Here is a 23806-nt window from a genome sequence, read left to right as displayed (position 1 = left end):
GTAAGAGGTCTTTGAACACACTCTCTAGGTTATACCTTCAGCTTTTTATTGTGAAATATATTGAAGCAGGATGCATAATCAGAAAGATGAGAGTAAGTATAAAGAAAAGGTCAAGGAGTAACCTATATTCTGCTTATCTTTGCTTTCAATACAAACTTAACTGATTAAAGGCTAATCCTTAAGCTCACTAAAGCATATGTTTCCTAGTCTAGTCCTATATTCAAAAATGAGTACAGGTACTTTACATGTTTCAAATTTATATGGCAAATTCCAAACATAATTGTAAATCTTTCTATAATTTCAATCTCTCCTATATTCACAAGGTTTTCTGTATCAAAAATAGTATTCTGTGGAAGACTGATTTGCAACCAGTTTGTTGGACTTTCTCTTTGTCTCACTGTATATACCGTTTGACTTTCATATAGCTCGACCCTAGCTAAGTGCTTGTTGCTACCACCTGAAATACGGGTATAGCTTTGGTGAGGCTCTGTTAGCCCTTCTGGCTATTTTTCTGGTACTAAAATGGAGACATTTGTCTAATTCACTAACAAGGCAGTGAGAACAGCTTGTTAGGTGTTGAGATACTAGACTTCAGTGCCTCCTCCCAAATATACTTCAGCTGTCCTTTAAGTAGCTTAACAGTGGAGACCGTTACTGTGTTGTGAGTTGTCTGGCACTGACCACATTAGGACTTGCCTAAATAGTCTGTGGTTATTGTGGGCTTTCCCACAATGCTGACTGCCCAGAGGACAGTTCTAGAAGCATTATTTGCAGGATAAGGCCCAAAGTGGTTTCCTGTAACAGAGCCATCTTTTTAATGTTACTTTAGTTATCCAAGTTGAGTTAAACTGTGAGGCTGAGGTATGTTTAGTGTAGCTAGTTCTAGTTACTTCCTTTTTGTTTCCTTGTAAATATGTCAACAAGAAAAAATACTGTGACACCTGAAAAAGTGATTACTGCCTCTTTGGGTGGAGCCAATCAACTATTGCATCTGGTTCAGTTTAAGGCTCAGGCAGAAGCTGTTCAGTGTGGAAGGCAAATCATGATTATGCAGGAAACTTGCATGGTTATTTGGAGCAGTTATTGCAAAGCAGAGTCTTCAGCAACGTCCTCTTGCACTGTGTTGCTGGAAAGCCCACTGAAGCTGACATAGTGCACTGGTTCATTCCTCTCCCTATGAAGCTATCAACATCTGCTCATGGAAAGATAAATTCTTGGGAGTAGGAAATTGTTTATCCTGGGGAGTTTTTTTGGTTATACAAGTCTGAGATGCCTATACAGTGATATTCCAAATGTGTTGGTACTGTGAATGGTAGCAAAATCTCCTAGTGATCTGTAACTCTTCTGGTCCACGTTTATCTTTTTGACATTAATTTTGTCTCATGGACTTAGTTTTATTGGGATGTAACTGTGGATCATAACTTACCAAAACATTGTAGGTTCCTGTCCACTTTCTTGGCTGGAATTATTTAGGAAGTTTTACAAAACATCATTTTATGTTTAAAAAAGCCCAAAAAAAGGCAGGTGCTGTACTTGGAAAATAAACTCTTTTCCCTGTCTGTCTTTGAAACCCAGATGCATAATGAGCCATACTGACTGGCTTAACTTCATTATACAGTGCTAGGTGGAAGCAGCCATGAAGGAAGCTAGGGAAGCTTAGTATTTCTTTAGTACATGCAAGACTGTGATGGCAAGCCTTAAACTGGTTGAGGAGAACTTCTAAAATTCTTAGTTCTAACACCTTGCATAGTAGGTATTTATGAAATTACGTATTCTTTCTTTTTTTGCTGTATGCTGTCTGTATCAAACTTTGTACATTTCTTTTAGTTCTTGAAGTTAATGTTAGTTTTGGAGTGACCTCTGCTAGTTTTGAGTCCTATTTGGAACAGGTTGCTCAGAGATTATGCAGTCCCCATTGTTTTGCTAATGATCAGAGTATTTTGAGTTTAAAACATAACCAAAGGAAAAGAGGGTGATGTTGTATGGTATACATCTTGTAACTAGTTTTTGAGCAGACAGTCATGGTAAATCAGAAAAAAAGTAAATTGGTTTTGCTTCTTTGAATATACCTGCTTTTCTAGGCTGTCCTCTAGTTTGTAGCTGTAATGTTGCAGTATTATTCCTTCACTGCTGTTGTAATATTTGAGATGACTGAAGCCCCCATTTATATTCCTGTTCACTACAGAATTCAAGGACTGATTGCCTTACAGGTTTTGTTATTCAGTGGTGACATGATGCAAACGTTCACTAACAGAATAACATTTAAGTCAAGTCTCTTGGAGTGACTCTGAAACTGCCCTCTATTTTAATTTTTTTTTAAATTAAAATACTAGAATACAGTAAAGAGCTATATGAGACAGTTAGTGTCTTACAGCACAAAAATGATCTGAGAATTTTTGGTGATAACTGATCTAACTGGCAATTTTTGGTGATATGTGGCCAGTGCTGGTAATTCAGTTAGCAACCTTTTGAACTCACATCTGGGCAAGAGAACATGTTACTTGTAGCAAGACTTGGCCTTCCACATTTAGCAACTGTGACCCTGCCTTAGAAGAAGTAGAAACAGCTTGCTTTATGAGTTATTTTCTTTAATCCTGGCAAAATTTCTACTGTCAAGTGGTTGCAAGTGTTCAAGAATCAGGTTTCATATTTTGTGTTCTTACTGGACAGCTGATTTTAATAATACAGACTCAGCAATGAAGTTGATTTGTAGTGTTTTGTAGCACCAGTTGCAGAAGGAACATTACCCAGCTGTTGAGGCTTTTTGAATAAAGGACAAATGTAAAAGCAAACTGAATATTTCTCATGGCTCTCTTGTTCCAGGTTTCCGAATGTGGCTGGCCAGCAAGAAGAGCACCAAATCTTCAGAACCTTTACAGCATATGCAAGAATATGCATTCATGGCTGAAACAGGATCAGAAAAATGTTTGCATTGTGCACTGCCTTGTAAGAAATTGGTTAAAGTCTGAAGTACTTCGCTCAATGTAGCTTTAAATTGTGAATAAGGATGCTAGTAGCCATTCAGTTTGTGAATATAACTGTCTTTTTTTCTGTGAGGCGTGGGGGCAATTTCATCCTTCTGTGTCTTCAGGAAAGTTAATTGCACAAATTTTCTCCTTAGGAATAATAGTAGTGTAATGTAACCCTTGTTTACTTGCACATAGCATGGAAAGCAGTATATAGGAAGGATTAAGGCAGAGTAAGTAGCCTTTGGAAGAAAGATTCTGGTCCAGTATTTCAGTGTTTGCTCTACTTTTTTTCATGTTTCCTGAGTGACAGCTGGGTGCACGCTGCTTTTTGCACTACTGTCCATTTAGAATGCAATCGTTATCTGCAGAATTGCAGAAACTGGCTAGAGACTTGTGGTGGAAGCTGCATTTGCTGGCAGCAGATGTCTATATAACTGCCATTGTTCTCTAATACAGCATTAACCTTGATACAACCCCCAAAGGCAATAAAACTCCTGATAAAGAGCCACCTCAGGTCAAATATAGGGGGGAAAAATGAGTTTTAGGAATATTTAAAATGCTCAAGATTTGAAAATACGAGAATACTGTTAAATTTGTGTGAAAGCGTGGGAAATTTAGGTATTCTTATTTTCCAGCACAGTAGAAAGAGGAACATGACTGTTACAATGCTTATTCTGCTGCTGGAAAGCATTGAAAACCAGTTCTTTCCTATGAGCTTGTAGTCTGTATGAGATATGGCTATCCAAGTCTGAAGAGGATTTGTTAATCTGACAAAGTGTACTTCTCTGAACAGAATTTTGCAAGGAAAATAATAAGTTAACGTCAGCTCCTAAATACCAATTGGATTTTCAGTGTTCCTGTGAGATAGGAATTTTAGTTCTATGTTACAGTGCTAGTTATAGTGTCTCAGGATCACACAATTACTGGTCAAGTAGGTAAGAACCAATGTGATAAATCTGCACCAGGTTTTCTAAGATCTTTTCCTTGAAGTATATTCTTTAAGGTACTTATTCCTTCAGGTGTGAGGGAAGCTTGTGTGTGTATATATAGCTGCATGTGATGTGAAGAACATACACCAGAATCACAAGAAATAAATAACTGCAATACGTATTTTGGATTCATCTAGCTGGAAGTCTTTGTAGATTTAAAATCTAGGAAGTCTAAGTTGGAAAGAATGAATCTTCTGGTAGAGACAGAATGTTTAGTATTAACAGACCTCCTTGGGTAACAAAACATAAAAGCTGCTTCTTGGTGAGGTTGCCTCTAGGTGGCTATGATTCAGAACCAGGTAGGGCTCACAGATCTCTTGATCTTTACTATTGAGGTTTGCAATAATGCAGTGAATTGTTAAATTTTTACATTGTCATTTCAGAGATCCAGTGAGAATAAGCAGTTCAAAAGAAAGTCTAAATGGGAGGTCCCCATTCTAGCTGCAGTTAAATCTTTCTGGGTTGGCAATAACTGGGACTTTTTTTTTTAACCTGCATCCTGTTTTGTTGATATTACAAGACTGTAGCACATATACCAGAGGCTGGAGTAACTCCTGGACATCTGCGTTAACACTTTGCTCTGTGTCTGTATTTGGGGCCACTCAATGATTGTCATCCGTAACTACAAGTTTTAAGAAGGTGTTAATACAAGATAGCTTAGTGGAACTTAATGCCGAAGAGACTTGCAAAGGAGTATGCTGCAGCTTCTTTAAGTGTGCTTAAGCATTCCTTCAGCTGTATGTGGCCTGTGTTTAAATACACCAAGTTCAGATAATTATACACTACCTTCATTTATCAGTTATTTTATAAATATTTTAGACAAAAATATCCCCTAGATTTTTGAGGCTTCGGGACAAAACTTAAAATTAAGTTTTTTCTCATCACTGTTTTTTATTGCCTTAATGATTGTTTATACCTGAGGACTATGTATTTTTGTAGCCAAGATCTATTACAGGATCACAGGATGTTAGGGGTTGGAAGGGACGTCCGGAGATCGTTGAATCCAACCCACCTGCCAGAGCAGGACCAGAGAAGGACACTCCACAACCTCTCTGGTGAGCCTGTTCCAGTGCTCCATGACCCTCACAGTGAAGAATCCTCTTCATGTTGAGGCAGAGCCTCCTGTGCTGTAGTTTATATCCGGAATCCTTGTCCTATCACAGGCACAACTGAGAAGAGCCTGTCCTCTCCCTCTTGACACTCACCCCTCACATATTTATAACCATTTAGTCTCCTCTGTCTTCTTCAGACTAAAAAGCCCCAGGTCTCTCAGCCTGGCCTCATAGGGCATGTGCTCCAGTCCCTTAATCATTCTCACAGCTCTCCATTGGATGCTCTTGAGTAGATCCCTGTCCCTCCTGAACTGGGGATTCCCAAACTGGATGCAGTATTCCAGGAGAGGTCTCCCTAGGGCAGAGTAGAGGGGGAGGAGAACGTCCCTCGAGCTGCTGGACAATCTCCTCTTAATATACCCCTGGATCCCATTGGCCTTCTTGGCCACAAGGTCACATTGCTGACCCATGGATAACTTGTTGTCCACCAGGACTCCCAGCTCCTTCTCCACAAGGCTGCTCTCCAGCAGATCACCTACCAGCCTGTACTGGTGCAGTTTATTATTCCTTCCCAGGTACAGGACTCTGCACTTATTCTTGTTGAACCTCATTAGGCTCCTCTGTGCCCAGCTCTCCAGTCTGTCCAGGTCTCACTGAACAGCCACACAGCCTTCAGTTGTCTCAGCCAAGCCTCCCAGCTTGGTATCATCAGCAAACTTGCTGAGCAGACACTCTGTCCCCTCATCAGTGTCATTGATGAAGGTGTTGAACAGCATTGATCCCTGGGGGACTGTTATTAGTCACAGCTCTCCAGCTGGACTTGCCACCATTGACCACCAGTCTTTGCACTCTATTATGTAACCAATTCCTAATCCATCTCACTGTCTGTACTTCTATTCCACACTTCCTGAGCTTGCTCACAAGGATGTTATGGGAGACAGTGTCAAAAGCCTTACTAAGGTCAAGGTAGACTACATCCAGTGGTCTCCCTGCATCTACCCATTCAGTTACAACATAGTAGAAGGCTGTCAGATTAGTCAAGCAGCATTTCCCCTTGGTAAATCCACGCTGACTGCTCCTGATCAGCTTTTTCTTCTTCCAAGTGCCTGGAGATGACCTCCAGAATGAGCAGCTCCATTGTTTTTCCAGGGATGGAGGTGAGGCTGTAGTTACCTGAAACCTCTTTCTTGCCCTTTTTGAAGAGTGGAGTGACATTGGCTTTCCTCCAGTCCTCAGGTACCTCTCCTGTATGCCAGGATTTTGTAAAAATGATGGAGAGTAGTAGAGTGACAACATCAGCCAGCTCTCTCGACACTCTTGGGTGGATCTCGTCAAGGACCATGGACTTGTGAATATTTAACTTTTGTAACTGATCCTTAACCCAGTCTGCACTAACCAGTTGAGAGTTTTCCCTCCTCCCGGCTTTCTCTCCTTCATCCAGGGACTGGAGTTCGCAGGGGCTGGTCTTAGAAGACTGAAGCAAAGAAGGTATTGAGCAACTCTGCCTTCTCAGTTATCAGGGCTGCCACCTCACTCAGCAGTGGGCCCACACATTCCCTATTCTTCCTTTTACTACTAATGTATTTGAAGAAGCCTTTCTTGTTCTCCTTTACCTCCTTTGCCAGTTTTAGTTGTAAGACAGCTTTGGCCTTCCTTGTTGCCTTTCCTACATGCCCTGACAACTTCTCTATATCTCTCAAGTGACAAGTCTCTTCTTCATGAACTGTAAGTTTTTCTTCCATGAGATTTGCTTCAGAAGCTCCTTGCTCATCCATGCAGGTCTCCTGGCATGTCTACCTGTAGAGAACACACCTATATTGCACTTGGAGGAAGTGGCATTTAAAAATTGACCAACTTTCTTGGGCTCCTTTACCCTCTGGAATCTTAACCCATGGGGCTCCTGCAAGTACATCTCTGAAGAGTACAAAGTTAGCCCTGCAGAAGTCCAGGGCTGTAATTCTACTTACTGCCCTACTTCTACTAAACTCCACTATGTCATGATCACTGTCACCAAGGCTCTTCCTGACCTTGATGTCCCTAACCAGTTCTTCTCTATTAGTGAATATGAGGTCCAACAGTGCACCTCTTCTTGTTGGCTCCTCCACTGCCTGCATCAAGAAGTTACCATCAATACATGGCAAGAGCTTTTTTGACTGAATGTCTAACTGTGTGGGCTTTTCAGCAAATATCAGGGTGATTGAAGTGATCCATGAGTACCAAGGGGTATGTTCTAGAGGCTACCTCCAGTTGACTGTAGAAGGCCTCATCAACATCTCCTTCTTGATTTGTTGGTCTATGGTAGATACCCACAATAGTTTCATCCCACTTTCCACATGCCTTAATTCTTACCTGCAAGCTTTCCCCCTGTTCTACCTCTGTCCTTGGATAGAACTGAACACATTTCAGTTGTTCCTGCACATAAAGAGCAACACCACCACCTCACATTGTTGGTCTATCTTTCCTGAATAGTGCATAGCCATTCACGACAACACTCCACCATGTTTGTGATTGCAGTTGTATCACAGTCATTCAGCCCAACACAGGTCTCCAGCTCCTCCTGTTTATTGCCCATGCTCTGTGCATTGGTATATAAGCATTTCAGTGAGGTAGATGATCCATGAGTTTTCACTCCTTCCATCTGACCATTCACAGCCACCTGCATGGGTATGAACTTACCAGTGAGTCCTGTGTGTGCTGGAGTTTCCCTGTTGGCTCTTACTACCACAGGAACCCCTGGCTCATCTCTCAGTGATTTTGACTGTGCTGCTGTGTCCCCAGCGTGCTGCAGGGCAACAGACTGAAGGCCCTTACTATCCCTCTAACCCTTTTGTGTCATCCTTCAGCTTGTCACATGAAGGCCTGGTGATTATCTGCCTTCTCTTTCACATCTACTTGTTCATCCCCCTTGACCATTACCCTTGTTAAAACAGACAAAGTAAAGTTCGTACTGTCTTGTTTCTGTATTGGAGTGTTTTGCACCTGTTCTGTGACTTACCAAGCTTTCTGAAGTGCAAGGTTCTGTAATTACATTTACTTACTAATTAATAAGATATTCTTTATTTGGAATGCCATATTTCTGGTTGTAAAGGGCCCTTTAAAGTCTTGTAAAGTTGTCCTCTGACTTTATGACACAATTGCAAAGGGTGTGCTATGACTTGCTTTCTGACCTGTTAGTAAAATTATTTTTGTCCATTGGGTGTAGTGCTTTGATTTGGAAGTGTTTCTGTTATCCAAGCGTACAGAGGCTGCTATTTGTCATGCTGATCAGTGTTGTTTCATTCTTCCCATGTATTCGTTAATGCTTTGTACAAAGTGTAGGCATCTCAGGGTAGGGACCATGTTTTTGTTCCATCTGTGTGAAATTTAACTGAAAGGCAGAGTCCAGCTCATAGAATCACAGACTAGGTTATTTTATTGACTTCTGGAAGTCATTGGATTTGCTATTCTCACTAGAAGTAATACTGATTTGCTGAACTGCTGTTTAAAGATCTGGTCTTAGGATGTTGCAGATCTGCTTTTGATTAGTCTAAAGTAACAGTCAGAGTAGAAGCCTGGCTTTCAAGTGAATGCCTGTTAAAACAAGTGGAGGAAACCCACTTATTTCTTCCCTGTTTCCACACTCATGTCAGATGACTTAAAAAAAAAAAATCTGTTCTGTCTGCTAGCAGAAAAACTTGAGAAGTGGTTCTGTCAACCATTCTCATCTGAATCTTCAGTGTTTTATAATATAGGGATGAATCTGGGATGTAATAGGTGTGGTCCCTGCAGAAAGAAATCAGTGTTTTGATTTCTTTTTCTTAGTTTTATGGCAGGCTGTTAACCTCATGTGATGTTAATCAGAAGACTAAAGAGTTTAGTGTGGCTTCTGAATCCTAGGACTTTTCTTATAGTAGAAGTCTATGGTTATCAGCCAGAAATAGCACTGAAGTGGTGTTTCAGGTAGCAGCCAGGAAACAAAAATGGTCTTGGTGATACTGAGGTAACAAGCATCAAATGAAAACTTTGAAGACTGTTGAGCTAAAACAGTTATTCATGTTTGAGAAACCAGATAATATGCAATACCTGTTGTATTGTGGGGAAATAAATTAAAACATTTTGTGTTCAGATACAACCTTTGTATCTCATGACTGCACTATACCTTGGACTTCATTATGTTAAATAAGAAGGTAGCACGTTATTCAGTAACTTCTGTAATGCTTTTTGAACTAGCTTTAGTAACAAAGTTACTTTGTTTGTTTTGTAGGATGGAAGAGCAGCATCTGCTGTTGTTGTTTGTTCTTTTCTGTGTTTTTGTCGGCTCTTCACTACTGCTGAAGCTGCAGTTTATATGTTCAGTATGAAACGCTGTCCTCCTGGCATTTGGCCTTCTCATAAAAGGTACTGTATCAGGCTACAGTTGAAGCAAGTAGTTACAATTGTGAATATGTTACTATTTTTATAGGATACCATTTAGGAAGGTAAAACTATTTCAACAGTATCTGTGTTCAAACAGCAAAATACTTGGAAATATGGATGTATCATGCATAGAAGTAGTAGTTCTGAATTTTGTGAGACCTTAAGTTACTCTTGATGTTCTTTTCAAAAGTGAACCAAGTATGATGTGTAGTGAATAAGTGTTAGGAAGGAAATCAAGGGGTATGCAGTGCTTTTGAATGCTCTCTTAAGTAGTAATCCTCTTCCATGTGTGTAAGATTTAATACATGTTTACTAGTTTATTAGAGTAGGTTTTGCTGTGTCAGAAATCTGCAAGTTCTATGGAAAGACTAATGATGATTTGTGTCAGTCTTCACTGTTTAGGTAAGAATGTCTTCTGCTTTTTGAAGAGTGCATGTAGAGTTGATTTTCATGCACTTTGACAAATGTTTTGAAACATTATTTGAGTTAATTTGACAGGTCTTATAGTCTCAGTAGCAAGTGAAACTGGTGTTAAGGTTGTTCCCTACAGAAAGGATTAGATTTAGTAAGGTGAGAAGTAGTTAAGTATAAATGGCAGATTATGCTGTGTACAGATTTACTTTGAGTATATGTAATGGGTTGTGTACAAGATAACTTACATTAATGAGGATAAATTTAAACACTTCAGGAGGCATTGAGTTACTAGCTTCAGAACTACTGTGCAACTTTGATTCCATTATATGTAAGATACAAAACCAAATAGTTCTCACAGTTTGGTGTTTGAAGGCCTTTGGAAAGAGTGGCTGATGTGTTTTACAAGTGAATATGTGCAAAACTACTAACCTAATGTTAGGTCTGGAGTTGTCTGAAAGGTGATACACAGGTTCAGATGAAGCAGTGTATTTTTTTTTCTGATGCAGCCATCAGGCTTTTGTATAGAAACTATGTTTCTATCCTTGAATTGAGATTATAAATATTTCTCCATGTTTCTGGTTTATTTTCCTTTTGTGAAATTACATTGAAAAATCTGTTTGCTGGAGTTACTGTAAAGTGTTCCCAATGTTCTGTTTATCATTTGTCCCTGCTCAGTGGCTGGATCTGAACAGAAGTAATTCACCTGTATGTTCACTTGTTTTTAGAATCTGGTTCTCTGGCTAAATGAGTACCTTTTGGTTTTGACAGATATATTGAATACATGTGTGACATGATGGCAGAAGAACCCATTATTCCTCACAGCAAGCCCATCCTTGTCAGATCCATCATCATGACTCCAGTTCCTCTCTTCAGTAAGCAGCGTAATGGATGCAGGCCTTTTTGTGAAGTTTATGTGGGAGATGAGAGAGTAACCACTACCTCCCAGGAATATGACAAAATGAAGTAAGTACAGGTTGTGATTTGCTCTGAAACAACCCATGATGTTTTTCTAGACAAAATGAAATATGAAGCTCTTATGTGAGGAGAAGGCTTCTTTAACATATAGAACAGCTCCTCTGTCCACTTCTAGCTGAAGTTGAATCTTGGGGAACAGACAATGTGATTACAATAGCACATAGTGGGGATGATAATGGGCATTGGGAGGCAGAGGTGAGCAAGACCCTCTTTCCTCTCACTCCGTGATATGCGAATACTGAACTGATCATCATGTCTCAGTCATGAAAACTGTAAGGATCCTCCAGGCACAGTTGCTGTAAGAGGATCTTTGTTAGCCTCTGTGCAGTTCAGGTGTCTGCTGTTGCAGTACAGCACAGGAACTACAAATGATACTAGCAGTACTAGTTCTTCTATCTTTCCTATAAATCCAAGCCTTGTAAGGAGTTTAATGAATTTGAAGAGAATAGGAACAGCTGTAGAGTGTTACAGTAACAGGTTCCCCTCTGTTTTTTTCTACCATTGTCCATCAGGGGAAGTCCTAGCATATCACAGCATTTTCTCTCTGCACCATTCTTTGGACAGTTTTCTTCATGTTATCTTGCCCTTACGTTTCCCAACAGCTGCTTGAAAACGTATTTTTCCCATACTTCATTTGAGAACTGTGGGTCTAAATATGTCTCTTGCTCTGCTGTAGGAAACAGTTAATCTTACTATTTTTAGAGCAGCTTTTGTTTTAATCATCTAGAGCTAATTCCTTCTCCATAATAAGAGCTTGAAGAAGATTTTTGTGAGTTGGTATTGAAGGCCTTGGAGAAAGCAAACTAAATATAATGTAATACACTTAATTATTTTTTTCCCGAACAAAATTAACTGTTTTTTTTTTTTTTCCAGGGAGTTTAAAATTGAAGATGGGAAAGCAGTAATTCCACTAGGTATAACAGTCCAGGGAGATGTTCTCATTGTGATTTATCATGCCAGGTCAACATTAGGGGGCCGACTGCAAGCCAAGGTAATGATTAACAGTCAATGTGGAGGATTTTACTTTTCTTGTTTCACAGATCAGTATCTGTGATCTTGTTAACTGCATGGCTTGATTTGCTATTCTTTGTTCAAAGAAATGTGTGAAGTTGTCATGTACTTGGGAACTAGACCTTTTCAAGCCTAATAAATATCTCCATTTTTAGTGCTCTTCATGTAAATGCCTCAGTAAGCATTTCCAGAAAATCTTTACGTAGTGATAGTTACTATGCTTGCATGACAAGCCTCTAGCAGCCTTTTTGGAGGCAGTGATTGTTATCTGTTAAGCTGCACAAGAAACCATAACTTTTTAATTCTGTGTACACAAATTGCAATCTAATGATAAATACCATTTAGTAGAAAAGTGGAATTCCAGGAACTTACCTGTACAGAAAAGGTACAGGTAAGTTTTTAAATTCAGCTGTGTATGCAAATGTATTGCAAGAGTGCAAAAAACTTGCTAATGAAGCTTGTATTCAGATTTCTGAAAAAGAAGGTTTTTTCCACAGATGATTAACCCAAATTAAACTTAGAGATCCAGATAAAAGGAGGGATTAGTGCAAAGTTTAGGATAACTGGAAGCGCTGTTACAATTTATAACAGATGTTTTTTAGAGAGTTTCCATATATTTGGGGCAAACAAGCATGTTCATACCTATCTACTGTTACTGAAATAAATGTTTTTTTCCTTGTGTTGTTTTCTGCTTTGTGTGTAAGGTGACACTCTGTTACAGAAGTTCAAGACTTTCTTACATCCTCAGGGCACTATGGGCTAGATATTCCAGATCACCCTAAAACTGTGAAAGCTCAGTGAAACTATTCTAGTATATACTTCAATGTCATCAGTAAAGGAGATGTACAACTGGGGAAAACTCAGCTGGGGTTACTTCTATTCCTTGGGTAAACTTGGATTCGCTGGTGATACAGTTTCTTTAATGTATTTTTTTTGGCATTTATTCACTGACTGGGTAAAATTAGAATTTTCTCATGCATCTGCTGCAACACACCATACATCAGCAGTGTTTGTGATGATCTTGGCATGGAGCTTTGATGGAAGAGTGTGTCCTTACTCTTGGGGCAATCAACCACCATGTTTCAATATTGCTGTTATGTGGCGGACCTAGGCAGTGTGAATGTCTCACACTTGGTTTGTTAATGTGACAGAGGATTTTGTTTATCTTCTAAGAAATGCCTTGCATAGCAAAGGGTTAATAAAATGTATTTATTAAGGTTTTCCAAGATTTCACATGTAGTTCAGGGTTCCAACTGATGAATCAGAGAAACTCTAAAGTATGTCCACTTGCACTTAGGAGGCTAGGACTGGACACAAGACCTCAGATGTGGCCTAATTAGCACTGGATATAGAAAGATCAGCTACCTCTACCTGCTGGCTGCTTTGCCGGTTACTTGACTTCTGGTTATGATGTTCAGTAAGAGCTCATTTACAAAGAAAGCTTTCCTAATTCAATTCTGTTATATTATTTGGGCTATTACTGTATGACTTGCTTTGTCAGGCTTGTCAGGACTATTCCCCATCTATTGTAAATAACCCAGGGAACAAACACATTGTGGATTTATCGATTTGTTCTAATTTGGATTTGTGCAAGACCAAGAGCTACATTAGTCTTCTATAGTTGCATCTTCTGGATTCTCACATGCAGATGACACATGGTAAAGTAGTTTTTCTGTCAGCAGATGGATTTGGGAAAGTTGAGTGGTTATAATGAATCAGTTTGAAAAAGCCCTATAATTCTGTCTGGGATGAATGTTTGGCTTGAGAAGTTGCACAGGAAAAGACTGCATATCTTATGAGGTGCCCTTTAAAATGGGCTTCAAAGATGATGAAGGGAGTGGAACATCTCCCTTATGAGAGAAGGCTGAGGAAGCTGTGTCTCTTCAGCTTGGAGAAGAGGAGGAGAAGAGACCTCGCTAATGTTATAAATATGTGATTTTCAGGGGGATGGGGCCAGGCTGTTCTCAGTGATAGGACATGTGTCCAACAAGGGGCAACGGGTGCAAGCCGGAGCAGAGGAGGTTCCATGTGAACATAAGGAAAAAACTGTTTTACTGTGAGGGTGACAGAGCACTGGAGCAGGCTGCTCAGGGAGGTTGTGGAGTCTTCGTCTCTGGAGACATTCAAAACCCACCTGGATGTGTTCCTGTGTGACCTACTCTAGGTGATCCTGCCCTGGCAGGGGGGTTGGAATAGATGATCTTTCAAGGTCACTTCCAACCCCAAATGTTCTGTGATTTATAACTGTTCAGAATGGACTCCTTTATACATGACATATTTCTTGGTTAGTGTATTCAGAAAAATAATAAAAACAGTGCAGTTTCATATTCCAGTAGAGAATCTTGAAGTGTTCACAAACTTTGATACTCTGAAGTTAGTGATGAGGCATCGTGGTTTGTTTTTGGTAGTAATAGTTTTATCTATGTTCAGTCTTAAACTGCAGCTAAATATCTCAAGATAAAGTGTCCTTGGAATTAAACTGAAATGGTGGCAAAGCAAACACTTAAACATATTTTAATACTTAAAATAATTTGTATTATATTTAAGGCATAACATTGTGCATACTGTTCATGTGGATTTTTATGCAGTTTCCCTGTATTTCTTGTTTTCAACAGATGGCTTCAATGAAGATGTTTCAAATTCAGTTCCACACAGGTTTTGTGCCCCGAAATGCCACCACAGTGAAGTTTGCCAAGTACGTTGACACCCTTCTCTAGGAGAGTGAAAGAAGTTCTCTTAAACTGTTTAACATGCCAGACCAACATATAGTAGAGGAAAGATAGTCAGTAGATTACTTTGATTATAATAAGATTCTTTTGTTTGCACACCTCAACGAAACTGAAGGTTTTGTTCATAAGAAAAAAAAAATCTGTGCAAAAATACACCTAAAATGTATGAAAAAAAACCCAACCCCAACTACAGCATGTTTTAAACCTTATACTTAATGCTTTAAAGTTTTGTCTTGGACTGCCGTGAGCTTAATCTCATTAGCTGTCAGTATCAAGAATCTGTTGGCATGCATCTTTGCAGGTATGATTTGGATGCCTGTGACATACAAGAAAAATATCCTGATTTATTTCAAGTCAATCTGGAAGTAGAGGTGGAGCCCAGAGACAGACCCAGCTGTGAACAGCCACCGTGGGATAACATGAATATAAAGGGACTGAACCCCAAGATTCTTTTCTCTACCCGAGAGGAACAGCAAGAGATTTTATCAAAATTTGGTAATGAATCTCTTGACAAACGAGAGAAATTTATAAAGTTTCTAATGTACTTAATGTTTGAAGCCTTTTCTTTTTCTTCCTTTTTTTTGAATTTCTGACATTTCTGTAAGTGAAAGAAATGTTAAAGATGTTGATTTTTTTTTCTTTTAATATCACTTAATCTGTATTGTATGAAGGACTATAAATTATCCTTCAATAACAGAGTATAACTATCCTTGTTTTACCTCTGCTGTCATCCCATTTGCTTGCTTTAAAGCTATGAACGTGCTATTTGCAGGAATTTTATTAGCAAGTGGAATTGTGACAGCTAGGATTCATAGGCAAAACGCCTTGAAAGAACCGTATTTGGCAAAGCTGGCACCATTGTAACTTCACTTAATCTTGTGAGCATTCTTCACAAATGGTCTGAAGTAAAAACAAAACAAAAAAACCCAACGTTTTTATCAAGGTCCTTCTTATGTATAGCCAACTAATGCTGTAATTCAATTTCTTGACTTTTCATAATGTGGTCTAGCAGACATTTAATTTTTTTTACTACTGCATGTTCTGTGCTTCATCTGTAGGTGCCTGCATTAATTCTGTTTAATGTTGTTCAGTATCTTTCTTCTCCTGGTATGAGTAATAAGCTTTGACATTTTTCATTAACACTCTTAAGCCTTCTCTCTGCTTCTGGAATAAAACTCATGGTGGAGATTATTGCTGTGACTTTAGTACACAATAGATGGGATTTTACTCTCTGCTCTTAATATGGTGTATCTTAATTACATTTCTTCTGATATGAGATAGTTGCTGCTGTCTTTTTTCTGGCTTTTTGTTTGTTTGTTTGTTTGTTTTTTTATTATCAGGGTATGTTTGATTTGTGTTACAAATTTGGTCATTTTCTGTTTAAGATAGTTTCTGTAAGTTTTTAAAATCCTACTGTGAACACAGCTCCCAGCTCACCAAAGTTAAGATTTTTCATTGATAATGAAGATCTGTAAAAAATTACTTTTATTTTTTAAGTCACTTTCATTTTCTAATTGATAAATGAAACATAAGGGTTTCTGATTCTATGGAAAATATTTCTTAAACCTGTTGGGAAGGAAATAGAAGAGTAAGTGCTGTGAACTGGTTTTATAAAATTTGCCTTAGTAAAATTGAATTTGCACTATTTCATTAATCATATTTATTTCATTCGTATTTTTTCATTGTCACTGTAAGCTACAAACAAGCATGTGGAAGGAGGGTGAAAAAGCACTCTACCAGTTTGGTATTTAGATTTAGACAGACAGCTTTCTCCCAGGCATTCATTCCATTCTTTTCAAACACTGGATGAACGCATACTTGCCTGTAGGGAATCTTCTTATTTGCCTTTAGGAAACCTCCTTTTTGAGAGGTGATGTAGCAGTAGGGAACTAGTCCCAGCTCAGTCTTGCACAAGAATCACATATTACCTGATATCAGTAAAAGGAGAAATGTAAGGAGTAGTTAATTGCAACACACAGTTATTTAGCACCTTTATTTATTAGCAACTCCTTGCTCTTCTCTGACTTGACTTAGGTTTTTTTTTTCTATAGCTGCATTTACTCTTTTCTGTTCCTTATTGCAGATGTTGTTCATGGCTCTTGCATGTTTTAGAGTGTGGTTGGTACAAGTTATGTTTTAATTACATTTTCCTGCAAGTATAAATAGAATGCTTGAGTGTTTTCCTATGATTCTAATTTAAGTTGATGTTGTAGTTGAAACTAGGGTCTTGCCAGCTTTTGCGGTTGAAATGGTGCTAATTTCAATGGGTCTGGGAGTTTGTCTTTGCAGACTAATAGATACTTGAAAGACAGTTGTTTTGGTATAGCAGTCAGTGTGCGAGCTAAATACCAGCTATTATATCAGGATTGAGTTTCAGAAGTTTCTCTCTAGGGATTCTGGCTCAAAATTTATTTTACAGGCAAACCGGAACTGCCTAGACAACCAGGTTCAACTGCTCAATATGAAGCAGAAGCATCCCAGATGGAGCAGTCTTCAGAAAGTGCACAGACTGATACAGAATCCCCACACAGCAGCAGTACTGATGCAAATAACTTCTTTCATTCTCTGGACTGGAAAGGTACAGATTTCTCTTTGAAGTAACTGTTTGTTCTATGTTAGATACTTCCAGTGAGTACCTAAGCCTTCTCATGCAGCAGAAGTCAGTGTTTCACCTGACCACATGAAAAAGCAATTTAAAGAATGAAATATGTAGGTTAACAATTGGTGAGTCCAGTGGTACTGTGTTTAACTTAAATGCCAAGGTAGTTCCTTCTTTTCTGCAAAAATCTTAACCTTGAAGGTCTTCAAGGAAGCAGAGGTTGCAAAGCAGACCTACTTTGCATTCTCAAGGCCCCAGTTAGCTGTGGAACACAGGAGGCAAAGTAGACTAGGCATTGGGGTGAAGATCAGTATGTATGGATGAGAAAACGTAATTTTATAATGCATGTGTAAGTCTTTTTTTCTGGGTTATGTCTTTTTTTTACCAAAAATGTCAGTAAGTGCTTATGTTGTCATAAGTGGCACAATGTCCTGAGGTGAATGTCCAAGTCTCATTTTGAAAAAAAAAAAATTAATATCTGCCGTTGGAGAGTGGCAAGTGTGTTAGTGAGCTGCCCCTCTGCCTGCCCTGAAAAAAGAGGTAGTTGACATCAATTCTTTTGTGAGCTTTGATTTAATTAAGGATTGATTTAATATGATCTTGTTGTATAAGTCTGCTTTATCCTAGTTGGCAGAAGAATCCTAGTAATCTAAAGCTGTAACCTTTCTTCTTTTTTTATTCAAGAGGGAAAAAGCCCAGAAAGTGCAGTAGAGGATAGTTCATCTAGAAATGATCGTGCTCAACTGTCTGATGACAGGGAGGAGACTGATCCTTCAGATGAGGAAATACCTACATATCCAAGTGAAGAAAGTGCAGTAACTGTTGATGAAAAAGATTTTGTTACTCCAGAAGGAGAATCACTGTTTGAAGCTGACTTTGAAGCTTCATCTGCACCATTACAAAAACCTCTTCCTGAAGAAAACGTAGACTTACTGGGACTAGACTCTGATATTTCACCTGAATGGAAACCACCTGTCTCAGAAACAAACATTTCATCAAGTAATGCAGACTTGCTGAACAATCTGTTTGTGGATAATACATCACAGATTTTAAAAGAGCCCACTGGAGATCTGCTTGGCCAAGGAACAGATTTCTTTTTCAGCAGTCAGTCTCCAGCTGCTACTCAGGGTACACCTTCGGCAGCAGCCACATCTTCAGGTGTGTATATTCAACATCTGTACTCTTTAGCTGCCCAACAAATAGAAACCACTCCTTGCATTGTTCAATGATCTGCATAAAGTCGATGGTTTTACTTCATGAACGAGAGAAGCTGCTGTATATTAGCCAGACATTTTGTTATCTTCCACATTTCCTATTCGTTTTAGACAATGTAAACAGAAAAGTATCAAACTTTGAATTTAAAGGAGAGAATTTAAAGTATCCATAGCTTTCCCATACAAATGTTAGATGCTAGATCCATTTCTAAATCCACCAGCAAATAGCTTCTCCTGCTAAAGCTTATACTTGTAATAACTGTTTTCTTGCACTTGGAACAATAGCATTAGATCTGGTAAAGTGCTGTGCTGCTTAAGTCAAATGCCTGTGTGGGATTTTTGAGTGTTAGTCATGGAATGATTGCTAGGCAACTGGATATCCTGTAGATTACCACTGAAAACCAGTAAGATAACTAAACGTGTTTTCTTGCTGATTTTACTGTTGTTGTTGGCAGGTCTGTATCCTGAGAGAGAGTGTTACACGTTATCTATTTGCTATTTAAACCAAGGTGGTTTTGTTTATACATTCTATTCCTTTTACCAGCAGATAGTTAGCTCTTTGTCACATGACTAATCTTTTGGGAATAGTAGTTCTCTGCCTGAAGTTAACAGTAAGATTTTTGGACATATTAGAAAATAACAAGGTTTAGATTATTTGCACAAAAATTACTTGTACTAGAAGCATGAATCTACAAACAGCTGCAAAGTGGTTTTGTAGAGCATAATAGGTGGTTTTGACTATTTCCTTATTCAGAAGAAATTCAGTATTGAGCTTTATTACTGTGTTCAACAAGGAATCACCTTTTTTACATTAGGCAGAGGCTATAAAATAGAAACTTTATTACTTTGTCTTTCTTTAACTATGCCTTTCATATATCTGCTCCATAAAACAACTGGGCAGCAGTCATCTATGTATGTCGTTCTGCAGCTGAATTGGATAAGAGAAAGATAATTGCAGAAGTGAGAATATTTGGCAGCTGTTGCACATCAGACCTGTACTTGAGCGTTTGTCTGAGCAGTGCTGTAGTAAGACACTTCAGGGTTTGGTTTTTTGAAGTGTTACTGAGTGATGTGTAATGTGGTCATCACCTCAAGATGTGCTAGGGCACTATAGCAGGATTATTCCTTCTTTTCAGCTTCTGAGTAAATCTGTCAGGAGCCCTTCAGCTCTTGAGGATTTTGACCCTAGAGGGCAGCAGAAACAGGAAGATCTCAAACCATGATTGCAGGTGGCAGTCACATGTTACCCCATGCTGACTATAAATACTTGGCCAATTAGTTCGTTGTGATTACTAGAGACCTGTTGAAAGCCTTGCTTCTGTTGGGTTTCATTCTTGAGTTGACACGCTTTCAGCCACAGACTCACCAATGCCTTCAAGTCAAAGTGGTAGTATGAATGTTTTACTTGATTATTCTTTAGTAGTTCAGTAGTCTGCTGTGTTTAAATTTCTTGGAGGTTTGGCATTATAGTGTATTTAGCGAATGTAGTTCTTCTGTTCTTATGCAGATCATTCGGATTTAAGGTGTGTCTTACATGGATGAAATTAGAAATATTATTAAACGTATGCCGCCACGCTAAGGATTTGTGTTTGAAGACATAGCTGTTCATATTGTGCATGGCTAAAATATGAAAGAACAGGTGTCTAGAGGAAAGCATAGGTGGTGACTTTGCCACAAAAAAAAAAAATAATCAGAAGGCTGCTGCAGTTACCGGCATGAGCGCTGCTGCTTGTTTGCTCTTGGAGCAGTAAGAGTTTTCAACTTTATTCTAAAATTTGTCAAAAGATAATATTTTTTTCTGTTTTGTTGTTGTGTTGTTGTTTTTTTTTTTTTTAGCTGATCCTTTTGATCCATTCACAAGGTCATCAAGTTCAGAGAATCAAGCCCTGTCTAGTCCAGACCTCTTTGGGGACTTTCTTAATCCAAGCTCAACATCTATAGCTAGTACAGTTCCTTCCACATACAGTTCAGTTATGCCTTCTTCCAGCTCAGATTTCTTGAATTTAGGTAAGTGCTTCTGGTATTCTTTCTCATAGTTTCTGCTGCTCTGTACATTTGTCATCCAGCTTAGATAAAGTGGATTAGTGTCTTCTTGTGACTGCTATTCTAATTGGCTCCATGTTTTGGGAATGCAGATAAAAGTGCACCAATTAGCAAGGGTCTCCTTTGTAATACCATGATAATATTTATGATGCAAGAGGATTTCTAGCATTGCTAACCTATTAGGAGATGGAGTTTTCTCTAAGAGCTGTTAGATCTGAGAGTACACAAACACTTCCAAACTTACTTTTCCAGCTGATAGTATACTGTTTTGATTGTGTTAGGTTTTCAAAGACTTTCTGTAAGCCTTGGAAAAGAAATGAGCAAGTCAAGTTATAGTACAGCCAGTGCTTAAAATGCAAGCTGATGCTAACCTGGACTTTCTTGACCTGAATGCATTCTGGTAATACACTTACAGAGTACATTATGTAATACTTTAATCTTATTTGTTTCATTTAATTTCTCTGATGTATTCTTGGTGAAGCCTTTTCCTCATGCATTTATTTTTAAATCTATTAATCTTTAAACAAATAGTTTTGTAATAAGTTTAGTCTTCCCATATCTTCATCCTAAGCACGTTATTTCCAGAGTGTTACTAAATAGAGCAGACCTTCACTTAAAAATGGAAGGTAGTTAGAAATAGCAGTATCCCATTCCTCACCCTGAATCTCCCATCTTCCCAGAGCTTACTGCATGCAGTTTTGACTTGTCCCTCCTCGTTGTACAGTCGGTCTAGTCAACCCTGCCTCTCGTGGTGCAGTCTGAGTGTGAACTACAGAGAAAGATGGCAGTATTTGCCTGGCTGAGATGAGGGCTTTCTCTTTGAACTAAAAGGCTAGCCAGATGATTGCATTTTCTACCACCTACATAAGTACTACATTCCAACTGTGACTGATTCTGCTGAGATGTGCCACATGCTGCTTTCTGTGCAACATTATGTTCTCTCCTATAGATACAGTAACAGCTGTATGTTTTAGATGTATGCTTGTATAGTTGCCACGTTTTATGCCACGTTTAGTTATTGCTGTTGTCATTGCATGAAGTTATGAAACAGATGATGATTTTTCTGTTCAGTAGCAGATTTGATCAATAGTGATCTGTGGAGCATCATCTCATTCCAGAGGCAGAAGCCTCTGGAGACTGTCTAGTTGAGCTGCTCAAAACAGAGTGAAGTAGAGCAGTCTGCTCAGGACCACGTCCTTGCTGATTTTTGTTATCTCTGAGGGTGGAGAGTCTACAACCTTTATGGGCAACCTGTGCCAGTGTTTGACTGCTCTTACAAAAACCCGTTTGGTTTAAACGGAGTTTCTTATGTTTCAGTTTGTGGCCATTGCCTTGTGTCCTTCCACTGAGAACCACTGAGAAGAGTCTGTCTCAAATGCTGTTATTTCTTCCTTTTTTAAGTATTTTTACACTTTGATAAGATTGCCCACCCCTAGTATTCCTCTTCTCCTGGTTAAACAATACCATCACCCTCAGACCAGAGGTGTTCCAGATTCCCTACATGATGGTGAACCCTTTTATGTAGTGAATTTGAGTTGGAAAAGTACATAAATGTGAATTTCAGCTCTTTAAATGTTTGCTTCCAACCTCAGGAAGACCATCTTCAATGTTAATAACATTTGAACAAGTAGGAAAGAAAAAGAAAAGATGTTTTTGACATCTCATTTCAATGCTTATTGTTCTATGCTTGCTTTTTCTGATTTTGATTGATAACTTGCACCTTAGTAAAAGCATTAATGTACCTGCTATTTTACTGTGATTTCTGGAGCTTTCTGTCCACGTTAGGAAAAGATACTTAAAATGTACCCATCTTCATCTCTTCTGTCTACTGTAATGCAGTGATAGCCTACTAGTTCTCTCTTGCTATGCAGGCTTTAAAAACCCAATGAAAGTGAAGGCATTTGGGTAGTATTTCATGCGTTTACCTCTCAAATGCCTCTCAAATGACAGCTTTTCTGTGTGTTTAGCTGTAATGAAGTATATATTTGAGCCCTTAGCATTCTATCCAGTCACAGGTATCAATTTGAGGAAGGAATTTCAGAATATTAATGGGTATCATGGAGTGAGTGAAAGGGCATGATAATTAGTAATTGCAAGAGAAAAGTGAGTGTGTGTTCTCAAATGACGTATTTGGAAGAATTGTGTTCAGGGAGCAGAAGAGAGTGCAGACATGAAGTCATTAAAGTAATTTGAACTCACTAAAAGTGAATTAGTAGTAACATCAGTGTTTATGCAAAATAAGCTTTAGCAAGGAGATCTACTGATGGAGCAGTAATAGGTGTTTAGAGCTAAAATTTAGTGATGGATAAGCTTTCAACAGTAGCAGTAAACAATTACTAAACCCACCTAAATAACAGGAGAAAAGCTCTTCCACAAACTCAGGAACTAAAATTTTAGGCTTATATTTTTTAATTTGGCTTGAAATTTAAAATCATAGGAGCTTTAAAATGTAATTTCACTTTGTAGGAAAGGTAGTTCTTAAAGAACATCTGGTCTGTTAAGACATTCCATTCTGAGATCTGAAAATGTTGAGCAGTTGCTGGTAAATGGCAGTGTGTTAACAAGGTAATTTAATTTTCCATGGAAAATAGTAATTTGGTAGAGAAGATAGTAGGTGGGGTGATTTAATTTCAGAATTGATAACCTGTTCTTAAGTGGCTGTGCTTGCAAAAACAAGCTATCTTCAGTAGCTAGAAGGGTATCCATTTTTCTTTAGTAGGTATTTGCTCAGTGTTTTTAAGAACAGAATTCATTCGTTTAGATGTACACCAGGAAGTTACCCTTAATGCAGGAATATATTTCCTTTTATGAGAATAACTCTTCTGATGAAACGATAGACGGAGATGTGGAAGGTGGTCAAAACAAACCTGAGTGACCAGTGTAGCCTCCTCCTGAATAGAAGTTAGTTTCTGTGATGACTGTGTTGAGAGTCAGGCTTTAAGCACGATTAAAAGAATCTTGCATCATACTAAACCAGCCTCTTGGTTCACAGAAAATCCTGCTGTCCCCTGATTAAAGGATTTCCTGTAGAGATGACAGGTTAAATAAAGAATACCTAATGTGAAGTTGTGTATAGGATAAAGTGAAATGCGGGTCTCTTATTTTGGAAAGCTGGAAAGTGTGATCTGATTACCACCAACTTATTTATGCATTTTAACTTGTTTGGAGCAGTGTTATTACAGAACTGTGACCTCTAGTGGATTACTGTTGCATGGCTAAGGATTACAAATACCTGCGTTAAAGAACTGACTGTTAAATGCAGCCCTTTCATTGTCTTCTCGTGATTGCCATGGTGGTTTTGCTTTGAAAAGCAGCTTTTATCTGTGCAGCTAGTGATTCTCAGTCTCTTCCCAGAAGAGATCACCCCTCCTGTATCCTGCTTAGTAATTGCATGCATATATCCATGTGTTGAACCT

At 38.6% G+C, this 23806-nt stretch overlaps 1 protein-coding gene across 1 annotated transcript in view; it reads left to right on the top strand.

Annotated features, from left to right (window-relative positions):
- Positions 1-23806, top strand: part of GAK (cyclin G associated kinase) — a 75056-nt gene that overhangs the window by 38574 nt on the left and 12676 nt on the right. The window contains exons 14-22 of the mRNA XM_054397987.1: positions 2824-2946; positions 9254-9387; positions 10588-10782; positions 11668-11785; positions 14421-14500; positions 14836-15029; positions 16954-17112; positions 17818-18291; positions 20184-20354. Of these exons, the coding sequence (XP_054253962.1) occupies positions 2824-2946; positions 9254-9387; positions 10588-10782; positions 11668-11785; positions 14421-14500; positions 14836-15029; positions 16954-17112; positions 17818-18291; positions 20184-20354 (1648 nt within the window). The remainder of the gene's footprint in view (positions 1-2823; positions 2947-9253; positions 9388-10587; positions 10783-11667; positions 11786-14420; positions 14501-14835; positions 15030-16953; positions 17113-17817; positions 18292-20183; positions 20355-23806) is intronic.

Source organism: Indicator indicator, chromosome Z, assembly GCF_027791375.1.
Source record: "Indicator indicator isolate 239-I01 chromosome Z, UM_Iind_1.1, whole genome shotgun sequence".
Taxonomy (NCBI): domain Eukaryota; kingdom Metazoa; phylum Chordata; class Aves; order Piciformes; family Indicatoridae; genus Indicator; species Indicator indicator.
Note: the sequence above shows the minus strand (reverse complement) of the source record. Positions and strands in the feature narration are given on the sequence as shown.